The sequence below is a fragment of the Saccopteryx bilineata genome, chromosome 10, assembly GCF_036850765.1.
Source record: "Saccopteryx bilineata isolate mSacBil1 chromosome 10, mSacBil1_pri_phased_curated, whole genome shotgun sequence".
Classification (NCBI taxonomy): domain Eukaryota; kingdom Metazoa; phylum Chordata; class Mammalia; order Chiroptera; family Emballonuridae; genus Saccopteryx; species Saccopteryx bilineata.
Genome location: NC_089499.1, coordinates 76,962,071 through 76,978,754, shown reverse-complemented (window position 1 = coordinate 76,978,754; position 16,684 = coordinate 76,962,071). Strand labels below are relative to the sequence as shown.

Here is a 16,684-nt window from a genome sequence, read left to right as displayed (position 1 = left end):
TCCCTCCCCCCATCCCTGGTAACCACCACACTCTTGTCCATGTCTCTTAGTCTCGTTTTTATGTTCCACCAATGTATGGAATCATGTAGTTCTTGTTTTTTTCTGATTTACTTATTTCACTCCGTATAATGTTATCAAGATTCCACCATTTTGCTGTAAATGATCTGATGTCATCATTTCTTATGGCTGAGTAGTATTCTATAGTGTATATGTGCCACATCTTCTTTATCCAGTCTTCTATTGAAGGGCTTTTTGGTTGTTTCCATGTCTTGGCCACTGTGAACAGTGCTGCAATGAACATGGGGCTACATGTGTCTTTACGTATCAATGTTTCTGAGGTTTTGGGGTATATACCCAGTAGAGGGATTGCTGGGTCATAAGGTAGTTCTATTTGCAGTTTTTTGAGGAACCACCATACTTTCCTCCATAATGGTTGTACTACTTTACAGTCCCACCAACAGTGGATGAGAGTTCCTTTTTCTCCACAGCCTCTCCAACATTTGCTATTAAAGGGTTATTCTTATAATCACACTCAGGGCAGGAAGTACTGGTGATTTGCACCTGCATACTTCAAGGATTAAACGAAAGTGGATGTGCCACTGAGAGGGGTTGATTTGTAGAGAGCAAGTAGTAAGCATTGTACCTGGTCCTATTGGAAAGGTAGTCCTATCTCTAAAACCTCAGTCAGTCCCAGGAAATGTCAGCCTGATTTAGTGACTGTCACAGATAAAACAGATAAGGCGACATCACGTTTGATTTCTTTCAAACCTAGGTGATTATACCGCTGACAAGGGTTGGGGAACGAGAGGAGTGTTCTGTATCTCAGAGAATCTTGTAAAATGCTTTAACAAATATATAAGAATCATATATAATTGGCACACGCTTTGTTTGAATGCAAACACTGCTGTTAAAGTGCTGCTTAAAAACAGTTTGTTGGCCTTCTCTTCGTACAGGAGAAACATTTCTCTCGTTTACACTACTCTCTTGCTTAGCAAACCCTTATTTATCCTATAATGCAAGCGTAATCTGCCCAACGCGTCCAAATGCCCACAGATTCTGAATTAGTGGAGTCAGAAAACTACCCACTCCAACAGTTGTTAAGAGCACTCTACGAAAATGACTCCTCCCTCCTTTTCCCATCTCTTCCTGCGTCATGTGTTTTAGTTCTGACCTTCAGAGAACACAGGAAAAAAGACTCAGAAATGTATTCTTTGGGCATTTGAATAGTTCTTTATTGAGAAGCCACAGTTTCCCACACTTTCATAACTGTAGGCTTTATATAAGGCAGAAGCAAGATGGAGCCACTACTTTACACAGAAAGAAACAGCTCTGCAGAGGACCCCAAGGTCATACAGTTATGGGTCAAAATGCAATGTACATGACAGATATAAAAAAGTGTGGAACAAATAATTTAAATTATGCTGATAGTCTACTGAAGAAAATATCCACATCTTATTATAAACACGTTTATAGTCTAGGGTTAGAACTTAATTATTCGGTTTATTTTTTTACATACACAGTTATTGAAACATAAAAGCAAAATGTAACATGTAATAGGATAAACTTGGACAGAAGACAGTTGCTCTGAACTGTGCTTGACGGTAAATCATGATAGGATCACCTCTGCCATGGCAATTAGGAGTTGATCTATTGGTACGTAGCCACCCTGTTTTGACTAACTATAAGAAATAAATGAAAATATAGGTTAACAAGGACACCAGGGCTTCATGTTTTTAGTTTTAGGGGAACAGAGAAAACCGCAAATTGGTTTCTCGTTTCAAAAAACAAAGCAGACTTATGTGTCTTAATTAATTTATTGTACTCATTTAAATAACTGGCATCTGCATACGTGAAACAAAGAAGTGAAAGTACTTGGTGTACTTGCACTCACATCCATTTACTGTCAACACATACACGGTACGTTAAAGAAGCATCATTTAACTTTGCTGGTAAAAGGGACACGCCTAACACTTGGACTATGTATTATCCATAAACAGTATCTAAAGAATGGTGCTCCATATTGCTTGTAAACATATAGACATAGGTCAGGAATGGTGGATTTGAAGGTCATTTACTAATCTTGATACCACATAGCTAAAATGGCAATTGTATTGGTAAACATCTCATGGGCATGGTAGTTGACAGAAAATTCCCTAATGGGGTTAACTAACAGACTAAGGACATGCATTGATTACAGGATCCGAGACCCAGGTGCTCTAATCGTCTTCCTCGTCTTCCTCATCGCTGTCCTTCATGCTGATGCCCTGCAGGCCCCCACCCTCGCTCACTGACGCTGTGGCCTCCTCCACAGTAAGACGGTTCCGGATGGTTTCATACGTCTTGCTGTTTAAAGTGGAGTCCAGGACCCCTTGCAACCGGAAGTCTCTGTAGGTTTTCTGAGGAGGGAAAAGATGCAGTGGTCAGGGAGACCTCATTTCCATGAAGGGGAGGAAAAGGACAGAAAGCAAGTGTAAGTGTGAGAACTGGCCTTCAGCTAAGGGTCACACCTTATGCATGGTTGAATGAAAGCCATTTTGCTCAGACATCACTTGTGCTGAAAACTGAGATTTGTTGAATGACAGAAAATGAGAAATTGTGCCAGGATAAACCATTAGATGAGACAAAGCAAAGGACATAAGCTTGTGTTTATTCAGTTCCATAAAAGGGAAATGTTCTGTATTTGTTTTGGTTCTTTTTAGGGGGCAGATCTGCAGAGCCTGGTTCTTTCTCTTATATTATTATCAGAGAATATGATAGACAGTGTAAGGGGTTATAACATAAAAATAATGGATCAGCGATTATGGTATTTTGAGATTCCTGTGGCAGTCTGGCCTTTAATATTTTTGAGGTGTGTAGCTGCATACCCCTCTGCCTCACTCATGAGAGAGACATGTGTGTGCTGGTGCGTGCAGCCTGCTAGGCACAGCGACACTGTGGGGGGGGGGGCGCCACAGCCTTGCCTGTGCTGCAGGCATGTGACTCGTTCCTCATCTCCTTGGAAAAGAAGTGTATCTCTTCCGTTCACAACTTCATGGTCTCAGGGAAGAAATTTGGCTCTTTTTCAAGATAAATGGTTTGGTATTGCTGCACCACAGATTCTTTGTTCCTTCAGGCAATTTCTCTCGGATTTCCTTAGGTATCCCATGGACTGTTTTTTGAGAAGTTCCTTAGCGTTAATTGAACATGACCAGAAGCATCTGGCTGTTGTCTACTTCCTAAGAAATTACATTGAAAGAGGTCTCTCTCTCTCTCTCTCTCTCTCTCTCTCTCTCTCTCTCTCTCTCTCCCTCTCTCCTACAACTCTTCTCATCACACTGCATATCATTTCAGCTACCAATTCTGCTGTTTGTTTCTCCTGTTGATGTGGGAAACTTGCTACGCGGGCAGGAGGAAGAATGTTAACTCACTTCAGCACTACTCCCAGCATGATTTCTATTTGCTTATAGTTTATCTCATGCAGTCAGAGTGTCACCAGTCACAATGTCAGCCCCTCTTGAAGGCCATGTGTTGTAATGACTGCAGAGCTCCCTAGTCAATGCGGTCCAGCTCATAGAGTCCAATCACATATAATTGTTGATGGGATTACTCCATGTCCACTTTGCCAATTTATACCCTTTGCCTCAGCATGATTGTTCATAGAACCCGTTTCCCCTCTTCAAAGTAATCTGGTTTTGACTTTAAATTAAAACTCCGTTCTAATTAGGGATCAAGGTGCAAGCTTTCCCAGGTAGCTGACTGAACAGGGGCTTCACCTTGCAGGGGAAGGCTAGGAGATGAGGAAAGGTAGGTGTGTTGTATACCAGATAACCAAGTTGTTCACTTGATTCCTTCTGTACTTTTCAATCAGTCATTCTGCTGATGCTTAGCATAACCTAATTATTGCCAGAATAGAATGGGTAGAGAGCACTTGAGTATGGTCCCCTTCATTCACATTTCAGGGCACTGTGTGCCTTGGCTTGACTCTAAATGCCTATGGGCTTGGACTATATATCATGACTTTTTATCCTCCATCTTGTAATATACAAGAAGGGCTCAACAAATGTTTGTCCCATGTTGGACAGATGAATAGATGCTGTTGAATGATGAATGACTAGATGGATACATAGAGTCGATGTAGAGGCAGGAAAGAAAGATAATAATATTTGCACATTTGCTTCCCAGAAGGAGACTCTGGGTAGGATACTTTGTAAAGAGGTGGTGAATTCTGCCCTCCTCCGTGTAGAGGCTCTAGTTAAACTGGGCCCACTTTTGGCAAAAGTGAAGGGGTTCCTTTGGTAGTGAAGTTTCTGTGTCCCTTTCCTATGGTTCATGCCTGTTTTTTTGTTTTGTTTTGGGTAGAACGCTAAGAATAAACCTCTTCTCTGACATATTTTTTTCTTAATAAAATACTGCTAATTCCAACATTCCCAACATAGACCTGGAGATGATCATTAATGGGAAAATTTTAAGAATATTAAGATTAACGTCTTCTTTTCATGTCTAGTGAGTAGGGGTCAAACAGAAGTTCCTCCAAAGAGTATTTATACCCAGGAAGTAAAATTTAGGTAGTCAAACAATTATGTCTAGTGAGCTTGCCTTAAGGAATCATAATTTTAAAATGTGGAAATCAGACTGGGTCCATAGCCCAAGTGCATACATTTCTTCTTTAAAAGCTGCAGTACACTGCTGTCTGTTACCTTCCCTGAATGGACACTTTGTGAGATCAATGCAGCTGATAATAATTTTCCTTAATTACACTCCACAGAACAGTAATTGGTTTTAAGTCAGCACTAGGGTAGAGAAGCACCTTAAAGGAAACTGTGCTAATCTGAAGGAGACTAAGAAATGAGGCTGGGGGTGGGCGGGTGTTCGAGGTGAGGTAGGGCAGCAGGGGTGGGGGGACTTCTGGCAAACTGTTAAGAAACAGAAATTCAGCTATGTTCTATTGTTAAAATAAATATTTTTTTTTAAAGGGATTTTGTGTTTTGAATGAGATTTTTGCATACAAATGTTTTAAAATCTGCTATGGAAAAGCATCAAATGGAAACTAAAATGATCAAAAACGTATTTACCCCCTTCTGTGATCTTATTATTTCATGTAAACCACTGAGATTTCACGCTGAAATAATTATCATTAGTCCAAGGCGCACAGACAAGAACAGGGAAGAAAGCTACTTTCTGGGTATGTGATCTCACCTCTGTGAGCCTTTACATTAGATTGTATATACACATGATAAGAGAAACTATTTCAGTTAACTATGACAACAATATTGATTTGCATCCTGAGGATGATCTCAGGGACACATTTAGAAATAGCTGGAAGTAAATATTTCTATTAAACCAATTGTGGCAACATTTTATTGAATTAAACCCTAACTGAAGTTGGTAACTGCTGTGACTGGCACAGTGGCACGGAAGCCAGCTGCAGAAGGGCAGCGCGGAGGGCACGGTGGTGCCGCAGAGCGCCGTCCTGGCGAACACGGAGAGGAGGTTCTAGCCTTGATAAAACGTCAAGTTCCCTTTCATTAAATTTCCCTTTGATGTCTGAGTAATAAGTTAGCTATGTATCCCGAAATGACTTTATAGATTTTTCTTGCATTTGAGATACTGTTGTAGAAATTATCTTGTTTTAAATGTAAACTCAGATTCTTTGTGTTAAAGGAGTCCCGCAACTTGCCAATGAAACATATTTCAGTAAGCTATTTGCAAAGAATAATAATTTTTTTCTTTTACCTTTACCATTCTAATTAGTGTTTTCAACTGATAAATGTGAAGCTGTAAATCCATCCGGTCCGTCAACCAGGTGCAGATCACATTCATGGAGCTGTTGTACCATTGCTGAAAAAGAGACAAAAGTTCTCCAGCCAACATATCATGGAGTGTGTATAAAGCAGAGAAGGAACAGGCTACATCTGACTACCCCACTCTGTTACAAGAGGAAACAAAATGGTTACAGAGAATTTGAGAGCACAGAGATCATGAGCAATGACTGTCACAATCACAAGATAGCAGGTCATCTTAAAAGAGATCAGTTTGAACTTTGAATTTAAAACAGAACTCCTCCATTTGAGACATCTCATGTCTATCAGCTCACAAGACCACCCTTTGCTCTTCTGATTCTCCTTTGTGTTGGTTAATTTTACTCAGTTGATAGTCAAGTCACTGTTTATTTCCTAATCTTCTTGTCTCAGGTGCCCAGAAATGTGGGGCTTCTCCAGTGAACTAATTGATGTCACTTACTACTTACCTTTTGAAAACTTGAGATCTTGTCTGCTAAGGACAATTCCAAGAATCATGGTTAAGAGCCTTGAAATTTTAAGGCGAAGTTTCCTTTCACTTCCCTTCCTGGCCGGGGTGTTTGGACACAGACAATGAGGGAGTTCTCTGTAATGGCCACATGACACTCTGGGCATCTTCCATGCCCTTACATGGGCTGGCAATCTGCTTTAGTCTTAACACCAAAAAATTATGAAAGATGAGAGAAAAAAAACATCTAGAAATGAGCTCATTTCAAGCTGTTGAAATCATACTTCCCCTTAAGGGGGTTAAATTTTGCTTCTTGTCTGTGAAAAATGCTTGAAGCTGTGTCACTTTAGACTGCCACCCCTGTGGTGCAGGAAGTCTCTGGTGCGGTATAATTTTGCAGTACTGCTCATATATTCATAAATCTCACTCGGAGACATATGAACAGTGTTATGAAGTGTCAGTATAAAAAAAATCTAATCTTTTAAACTTCACCAGGTTTTATTACGCATTGCCGCTTATACCAAACAATTTACAAATAAAATGAAAAGGTGTGGATGGACCTATATAGTTATTTACAGGGCATCTATATGAAGTGGGCAAAGAAAAGATGTAAGGAACAACGCACGGTGGTTAGAGAATTGAGATGATGCGTACATACTCTTATGCTACCAACACACACGCACACACGCACATGCACACACATTGCACACCAGTGGGGATTTGAAAAGCATAAATAAAAACATGTTTCTGATGGTAACTCCACCCTTTCTCACCTAAAGATCATCCAAAATCAGTTTATGCCTAACACTCACAGCTTTTCTGAAGCCTTGTTTCTGATTTAATTTCTTTAAAAAAATTAAGTTGGGTTTTTACTTGCAAGGTAGAACTGCCAAGTTTCACCTTGCAAAAAACGATGGAGTCTCAGCCACAGCGTTCAGAAGCCCTCTTTGAAATCTTTTACTTCTAGGCTCCTTCCTCCTCAGAGCCAACGTGGCTCTCCTTGGGGCCCAGCTGCCAGCAGGGACCGCACACCCCAGCCGAGGCAGTGCCGCGGCCTCGCCTCGCAGCCAGCTTCTGCTCTTTTAAAGATCATGCAGGCGAGACTGTCGTTTGAGGCCCCTCCGTGCCTCCCGGGAGCAGGCGGGGGTGGGGTGGGGGTTTACCATGCAGCTCACTCCAGGGCGGGGCGGCTGGCCTGGCCAGGCTGCTTCAGGCATGGACAGGTTTTCCCCTCTAGGAGTGAGAACATCTCACTGAAACTCTTTTTTGGGGGGTAGTGGTTATTGGGGGTGTTTTTGGCACCTCCTGCCTTGGGATTCTGGAGCTTGTGCTGTCACTGTGTCTGGGTTTGTTAAGAAGGAGAGGGGAACAGGAATTGCACTGGGTCAGTGGTGTTTCGTCAGCCCAACCTTGCTGTGTTTGCACTGGCCTCAAATTCCACATTGACTCGCTGTATCTTACACGCAGTCTGGGGGCTCAAATAACCCTTTCTGAGTTACGAGCAAGCCCCCTCGCTCTACCCCCACCTCTCCAGATCCTGGGGATGGAAGATGACCTTCAGAGGACCTAGATGACCTCCTGGTCAAACCATGAAGCCCAGGGTCTCCTGAAGTGTGCGTCTCAGGGACACAAAAGAAAATGTAGCACTCTGGCTTCTAGGCAGAGGTGGCATTTCTCTTTGGCTGTGACAACAGGCAAACTGTGCTGGCTGAGATGACTGCCAGCAAGCCTTGTGCAGTGTGCCTTTTCTCTCTGCTGAGAGACGTGCCACCTTCCAGGAAACGAATAGGACCCCCATCCCCGCTTTATATGAGGAGTTCCCAGTCTTGTAAATGGCTGTGAGGTAGTAAAAAATAAAAACAGAAAGGTAGCATGGCATCAGGACTCTCGCTGCCGAAAGGGGAGAGGGTTGGCAATGCAGATCGCTCTGGGCCCGTGCATCGCACCGCAGATCTCCCCCCCCCCCCCGAGGAGGGGGAGAGAGCCCTGGAACATCATTCCTCCTAGATCTCACATCTAGCAAAAGAAGTGTAAAAAATGTATGGTGCCCCATTGGCTACACATTTAAAGAGGCAAAAGAAAGAAGTCGCTCCTTTCCAAACCTTATGCTCAGGAGATGAAACGGGCGGCACTGTTGGACGCGGCACAGCGCTAACTTGGTTTTCCAGAAAGGCACTTAGAGGCATTTAGATGTCAGAGAAAGCAGGAGTCACTGCCTTCTAGAACTTTAAAATGGTAGAGGTGAAAAGGATCTTCTATATTATCCTTTGCAGAGGAGGAAACAAAGGCAGAGGTAAAGCACCTTGCCCCAGGTCATACAGCAAGTGAGTTCAGTTCTCCAGGCTCCAGCACTGGACTGATACAGATGACCATCTGATCACTCCTCCATAAGAGGCTATGATAATAGTGTGCTCTTCATGAGAGCTAACCCTGTGCCTCTCTTTCCAACTCCACACTCAGGGCTGCACATCTACAGGCAGATATAGGCCATGGTGGGAATTTTTACACCAGGGAAATTGGCTAACACCCCAAACCAGGGCTTTCTCCCTCCCAGAAAACCAGTTGCTAAACATTGATCAGCAGACTCCTGGGTTTCTGGGTTGTTCCTGTGCTTCCTCGTGCAGTTTTCAGGGCGTGTTAATTAGGTTTGCTTTAACTGAGATTGATGCTAACACAGCAGGTTTGTTATGTCTTCAGATGCAGAAATTAATAAAAACATTTTTGGTTCTCCCCATTTTGTTTTTCCTGTGGTTTGGATATGCCTTTCCAGGGATGTTCCAACACCTGGGCACTAAAATTTTGATCAAGTGTTCTCTAAACACTTTGGACTAGAAATTGTGACATGTACTAATTGGACTAGAGCTGATGACATGTACTAAGTACGATCACCACTCCTTCACTTCTTGCCCTTAATTCAGGTATATAAATTGGAAACTTCCTAAGTAAGGTTACTTTAATCCTAAAAAAGCATCAGAGAAATAAACCCCCCAGAGCCCTGGACACAATTACAGTATGCCCCCTGGGGGTAATTCTGTAAGCGCGTGCAGCTGGGAGCAGAAAGGGTGCCCGTCATAGCTGCAGCCTGTGGGACAAGAGAGCCCTGGGAAAGGTGGGGACTTCTCCAATAGCAGCAGCCAGTTCCGAAGGCTCTGAAAAGAGCTGGAAGGCTGATCTAAAACTTTGCCATTTAATTCTTCATTCTTCTATTCTACAATGTAGTCATTAAGAGCATAGACCTTATCTGTCTTTTGCCTAGGTTTGTAATCTTGGACAAATAACTTATATTCTCAGAGACTCAGTTTCCTGATCAAAAAATGGGAATTAACCAGTCTTTCATAGGCTTTGAGATGACTAAATGAAATAACGTGTGTAAAGCTCTCATTACAGTAGTTGGGACACAATAAAGACTCTGTAAGTGCTGCTACCACTACCACCACCCTCGCCACCATCATTGCCATCATCTTCCCCTCTTCTCCCACTCTGTCTTCTCCCCAAGAAATGCCAGGAAACAAGGGAGAAAGCAGAGTAAGTGACCAGAAAAAGCCATGTGGAAGAGGATGAAATGAGTATCTCTGGCATTGTATGCATAAGTCTCAAAGGACTAGCTCTCAGAAATGCAATTCTGTTGCAAACTTGTCCTGTGATAGATCATCACCCAAACCTACAAAACCATCCTGGGTGTATAAAGCACATTTTAAATCAGGGGTCCCCAAACTTTTTACACAGGGGGCCAGTTCACTGTCCCTCAGACCGTTGGAGGGCCGGACTTTAAAAAAAAATTATGAACAAATCCCTATGCACACTGCACATATCTTATTTTAAAGTAAAAAAAAAACAACAAAAAGAAAACGGGAACAAATACAATATTTAAAATAAAAAACAAGTAAATTTAAATCAAGAAACTGACCAGTATTTCAATGGGAACTATGGGTTTGCTTTTGGCTAAAGAGATGGTCAATGTGCTCCTTTCATTGACCACCAATGAAAGAGGTGCCCCTTCTGCAAGTGCAGCAGGGGCCAGATAAATGGCCTCAGGGGGCCGCATGTGGCCCATGGGCCGTAGTTTGGGGACCCCTGTTTTAAATTATACTCACCTAGATTTAAATACTGGATTAAAAAGATTCAGACACATAATCAAACCCTCGGTGGATGTTACATCTTCATCTTGGGTTGCCCCCTATTAGCTGGGTCAGCTCAAGCAAGATACTTAACTCTCTGACTCTCACTTTTCTCTTGTGGTTAATACCAGTACCTACTTCATGGGCTTACCGTGGGCATTAAAAGAGGTAATTACTTTATGTAAGTGCCTGAGTAACTGTCATATAGTAAGCAGTCAGTAAAATTTATGTACTTTAGTTACTACTCTCAGAAATATGACAGATATAAGTACTCTATCTATCATCTATCTATCTATCTATCTATCTATCTATCTATCTATCTATCTAATTATGTGAGAGGTGGGGAGGCAGAGACAGACTCCTGCATGCGCTCCAACCAGGATCCACCCGACAAACCCACTAGGGGATGATGCTCTGCCCATCTGGGCTGCTGCTCTGTTCATTGCTACTGAGCCATTTTAGCACCTGAGGTGGAGGCCATGGAGCCATCCTTAGCTCCAGGGGTGAACTTGCTCAAACCATTTGACACATGGCTGCAGGAGTGGAAGGGGAAGAGAGAAAGAGAAGAGGGAGGGGTGGAGAAGGAGATGGTCGCTTTTTCTGTGTGCCCACCTGGAAGTCGAACCCGGGACTTCCACATGCTGGGCTGATGCTCTACCACTGGGCCAACCAGCCAGGGCCGATATAAGTACTTTCAACATAGAACACAAAGGAATTTTGTTAATTTATTTCTAGTACAAGTTTAGGTAATTACTATGCAGATATACTCAGGTCACACATTCTGCCTTGTAAACATACAAACTTCATGCAGAGCAATCCTTACTTATAGCATGTTTCTGCTGCAATGTCCAGGTTCACTATAACCAGGGTTAGGGTGAAGCAGGTAAGGCAGGATCTTGCAAGTGCATCATTGGATACTGTCTTGGATTAATCTTTTGATGTTTTGTTTATCGTGCATTTTTTGCATTAATTCCTATTTTTAGAATATGTTGTGTTAAAATATTATTTTTTTGATTACTGTATTTTTTGAAACTGAGAAGTTCCAACATTTTGTAACTGAGAATTGACTCATACCTTTCTCTAGATCCCACCCTTTAGTTCTCCTGGAAACTTTCTCTCTTGGAAAGGCTGCAGGGTTGAAAGATAAGATAAATAATTCACACCTCACTGGACAATATAGAGTTCACAAAAAATAGACTTTCATTTAGATTTGGACAACCCCTAATCAGCAAGATGGAGCAATACTGCAGTGACCATGACTGCCTCCACCTGGATGAGTCAAACCTCCTGACCCCCATCTTGATGTTAATTTGATGTCCTAAAGAAACTTTACTGCTAATGGCTCATTTATTTTAGAGCAAGTGATATATCACACATGAGTGGTAATGAAAACAAGGAATAGAGATTGAAGGGAAGTAGAACTATTATTCACTGTGCTTCCATAGTTGCTAATCATGAGGGTAACTTACCCTTAAATGTACGCAGCCCCTGTCAGACCAGACCATTTTATAGGACTTCAAGGCTACTGTATTAACCAAATACTACTTAATACAAGGTTCCTAAGACACACACACACACACACACACACACACACACACACACACACACACAAAGACCACAGTTAATAAAATAGCAAGCAAGTCATTGAATACTGAGCCCTTACAATGTGAGGACACCATGCATAGTGTTCTACAAACATTACATAATTTAATTATCAAGCTGACCTCGTAAGAGGGTGACACTATTTACAGCCCTGTAAAAGGTGAGTGGCATAGATAAGTTAAATAAGTAGCCTGTTATTCAACTCAATAATTTTAAAAAGTAATGGATTGTTTATATAGAAACAGCTCTAGTTTTCGGAGTTTCCTCTGCCAACTCATTCAGCTCGCAACTTCTCAAAGGAGAAGTGCGTGGGTAGTATAATGCTGTTGAACTTGTCTCAGAGCCTGAGCTTGGCTTGGTGTTGAAAGCATTCTACTTTTTATGGGCTTAGAAAGTTGCTAAACCCAGTGTGGGAAGTCAAGGGGATTCCTATGGGGAACCACTCAACAGTCTTCAAGAACTGATGGATGAGAGTCAAACATTACTGACTCTTAAGGGACATAATTAGAAGAAGTTGGATGGGGATGAGGGATGTCATTTCATAGTCAGAGTCAAATATTATTTCTTCTCTCCTGCAGCACTGCCTGGCCTATTTCCCTTTGGGTTAGTAAATCATCAGTTACTACTCGGAAAGAGTGAGAACATTCTCACTTGTGGACAGTTTAAGTTTTCAAGAAGAAATGCAATTAGAATAGTAGCCTGTATCACAATGATTAAATTTTCCTAACATATTTGAAGATAAAAAGTTCTTCACTGATCAAAATTTTGGTTCTGAAAAATTATACATTGTAAGCTTTAAAATGGAAAGTGAATAGGAAGAATAAAATGACAGAGCCTTGGGAAGTTCAGTTTCATGTGACATTAAAGAAGATGTCATCAGCATGTGCTGTTTCTCTTTAAAGAAAAAGTTTATTGATGTGTGACATGCATAGCATAGTGTATCACTTTTAGGAAAACAGACACACATATACACACACCCAACAGGACAGGTTGCCCCATGCCTGTAATTGAGGGCAATATTTAGCCCAATGTTGTAAACATGAGCTGTTTTAGAAATTATGGTATTTGACCTAAGGACCAATAATTGCACCATGCACGCACGCACACACACACACACACACACACACATCTTTTTTTATTAAAATGTTGTGACTCGGTACAATATATCTTAAGCATGAATGTGTTAAAATACACAAAGATATAAGCTCTATTGTTAGTTTATTTCTAAATAAACTGGCATTTTCAAACCATGCCTAGGTATTTCATAGCTAAACTCTATACAGTTGAATATCATCATCTATAGTCTCACTTTACAGATAATGAAAGTGAGACTCAGAAAAGTAAAGTGGTCTAGTAGCTAGCAAGAGTTGGAATCTGGACTCAAGAACTGAGAGGCGCCTGACCTGTGGTGGCGCAGTGGATGAAGTGTCAACCTGGAAATCCTAAGGTCGCTGGTTCGAAACCCTGGGCTTGCCTGGTCAAGGCACATATGGGAGTTGATGCTTCCAGCTCCTCCCCCCCTTCTCTCTCTCTGTCTCTCCTCTCTCTCTCTCTCTGTCCTTTCTAAAATGAATAATAATAAAAAAAAAGAACTGAGAGGCACTACAGCTTAGTGGCTAAGAGAACAGACTTGAACTAGACCTTCGCTGTTTGAATCTTCATAAACCCCTAACCTCTCTGTGTCTCAGTTTTCTTAACTGTTAAATGGGGACAATAAAAAACCTACTTGGGGTTACTGTGGGGATTAAATGAGCTAATATTTGTGGCGTGTTTTCAACTGTTCCAGGCATATACCAAGTGTCAGCTGTAATTACCTACATGATCCACGCTGTCACACCCTGATTCACGAATAAGAAAACACACCTTGCTAGGTAAGAGCTATTTAAGGTTGTACAAAGCTTTCTGAGCAGCTGCTATTCTAAAAATGTCTGACAAATAAGTAATTTGTAACCTCTTGGTAACCAAGCTGCATTTCTGGACTGAAGAAACACAGTAAAAGCGGGAGGGTTTTTATTTTTTCTTTGGACAACTCAGCAAAGCCACACACCAGAGAAATTGCCTTAGCATCTTGTCTAGAGCATTTATGAAGAAAGGACAATTTGTTGGCAAGAAGTCAAAGAAAAAGATAACACCGTGACCACACCCATGTAACTAAGTTCTTTACTTTGCATTTTGTGACCAAAGTAGGTTATAATTAGTTAGGAAAAAACCCTCACAACCTATTTAAATTGCTATATTGAAATACTGTAATCAAATCTTTTACATCTGATGTTTTCAATGCATACTTCTTCCTTACAATTTGGGTAATTTAAGAGCATGTTGAAAGCATCATTCTGGGTTTCTTTACACTTCTACCGAAGTGCCCATAGCTTCGCTATCCTGAGCCGCAATTCCACAGCCCATCTCTCTCAGGTCTAAGGACTGGCAGGGATGTGCTTGTATTTAGTGTTCTAATTCTGACTCAGAGAGGACATGGCTAAGAAACCTTGGCATATTCAAGTCATCTATACCAAGTTGGCAAAGCACTGTAAGACTGCATGCAAGTTTCAGGATTTGTCAGAGCTAAGGGCTTATCTAATAGGGAATATCATCTGAGTGCTTTTATAAATGGAAGTGGATATTTACAAACAACAGCTCTCACAAGGGGTTAATATCTAAAATGTATAAAGAACTCACAAGCAAATAATCCAATTAAAAATGGAGAGAGGACCTGACAGACATTTCTCTTATGAAGACATACAAACTAACAAATAAAAAAATGAAAAGACCCTCATCTTCACTAGCTATTAGAGAAATGCAAATCAAAACTGCAATGAGATACCATTTCACAGCTGTTAGATTAGCTGTTATCAACAAGACAGGTAATAACAAGTGTTGGAGAGGCTGCTGGTGGGAATGTAAACTGGTACAGCCATTATGGAAGATAGCATGGTAGTTCAATTAAGAATAGAACTACCATATGACCCAGCAATCCCTCTACTGGGTATCTATCTGAAAAACTTGAAAATATTAGTACACAGACACATGCACTCCCATGTTCATTGTAGCATTATTCATAGTGGCCAAGACATGAAAACAACCAAGGTGTCTCTTGATAGAGGATTGGATAAAGAAGATGTGGTACATATATGCAATGGAATACTACTCAGCCATAAGAAAAGACAATATATTGCCATTTGGACAACATGGATGGACCTTGAGAATATTATGCTAAGTGAAAAAAGTAAATCAGAAAAAGCTAAGAATTAAGTAATTTGAAACATAGCTGGGATATAAAACTGAGACTCATAGACATAGACAAAAGTGAACTGATTACCAGGGGGATGTAGCGAGAGCAGAGTAAAGAGGGGCATAAAATGATTTGACTTTGGGTAATGGCCACACAATGCAATCAACAGTTCAAATGAAGTTCACCTGAAACCTATGTAGTCTTACTGATCAATGTCACCCATTACATTTCATTTCTAAATAAAAGAATGCAATCTTCTGCCATATTTGAGTGGTACTGTGATTCAGGATTTGATTTACCAAAACAACTGCACCTAGAAATGGGTATTTCCTAGTCACAGCTTTTGGGTGCTCAGCTAAGAGCACAAAGGCACCAAAAATAACCAGACACCAAACTCAGAGGCCACAGATAATCAGAATGACCTTCGAGGCTGTCCCGAATGTTCTTTGCAGTTGAGGGTATTTTTCCTCAACATCTGTAATTCTTTGAGTGCCTAAAACCCCATTTCTTTGAAGTCTTTGCAAAACTGTCTTAGTGCTGTGGCTCTTCAAGGTTCTCTGGAGTGTGTCTCCTGAAAGTCTGATGTATTCCAACTGACAGAGAAGTCAGGGCACCTTGTTGAAACCTCGGCCCCAGAGACTGTAGTTATATACAGCCTGGTGCTGAGAGTCTTCAGCTCTGCTTTTGCCTTTAGCTTCTTTTTCTAAGGAAGAGATAGTGCAAGCAAAAATTTACTTTTTAAAATTTGATTTAAATGGTTACTGTTTAAAATTCTATAGAAATATGTATAGAATTAAACATTTGGGAGCAATATCATTTTAACCTTTAATAGGGCATAAATAACACTTTAATATTATTTTATTCAAATAAGTGAGTGATTTTCAACCTTTTTCATCTCATGGCACACATAAAGTAATTACCAAAATTCTATGGCACAAATTTTTTTTTGCTGATTTGACAAAAATAGGTATAATTTTAATTCAGCCACATCAGATACCTATTATTGTGTTGGCAGTTGTCATTTTTTTAATTTGACAATTCTAGGGAAAAGAGGTCAGTATCCCTGACTAAATAGTCAAGTATTGTATATTTTAAAAATTCTTGCAGCAAACCAGTTAAAAACTGCAGAAATAAGTAGTTATCCATTCAATACCAAGTCTTAAATCTCTAACCCTGAATGTGGAGGTTAGAGATTTGTCTTCAGTATTGAGATTTCATATGAATGATCAAAATGGTGACTTCATCCTTGGACTTCTAACCTAATGCTTCTAACCAAGTCTGACTTCTAACCAAGTCATTCCTATGACCGTGAGCTGCCTGTGGAAAATATAAGGGAAGTCAGAGTCCTGAAAGACCCTTTATGAAAGCAAATCAAGCAAGAGTTTAATTCAAAGCTAAGCTCACAAGAATCTCTCCCTGAAAGATACATTCTTTATGTTTTTAAATGGTTTGATTAGCTTGCTAGCAATCTTAATAAGCTATTCAATCTAGCCAAAGCCAGACTAGAAAT

The 16,684-nt window shown here is 40.8% G+C and overlaps 1 protein-coding gene across 20 annotated transcripts in view; it reads right to left on the bottom strand.

The window, feature by feature from the left end:
- Nucleotides 1–1,216: 1,216 nt before the first annotated feature.
- Nucleotides 1,217–16,684, bottom strand: part of CADPS (calcium dependent secretion activator) — a 589,311-nt gene continuing 573,843 nt past the window's right edge. For all 20 annotated transcript variants that reach the window (XM_066244444.1, XM_066244445.1, XM_066244440.1 and 17 more), the window contains 2 exons: nucleotides 5,713–5,817; nucleotides 1,217–2,396 (listed from right to left, as the gene is read on the bottom strand). In XM_066244444.1, coding sequence (XP_066100541.1) covers nucleotides 2,217–2,396; nucleotides 5,713–5,817 — 285 coding nt within the window. In that variant the 3' untranslated portion in view covers nucleotides 1,217–2,216. The remainder of the gene's footprint in view (nucleotides 2,397–5,712; nucleotides 5,818–16,684) is intronic.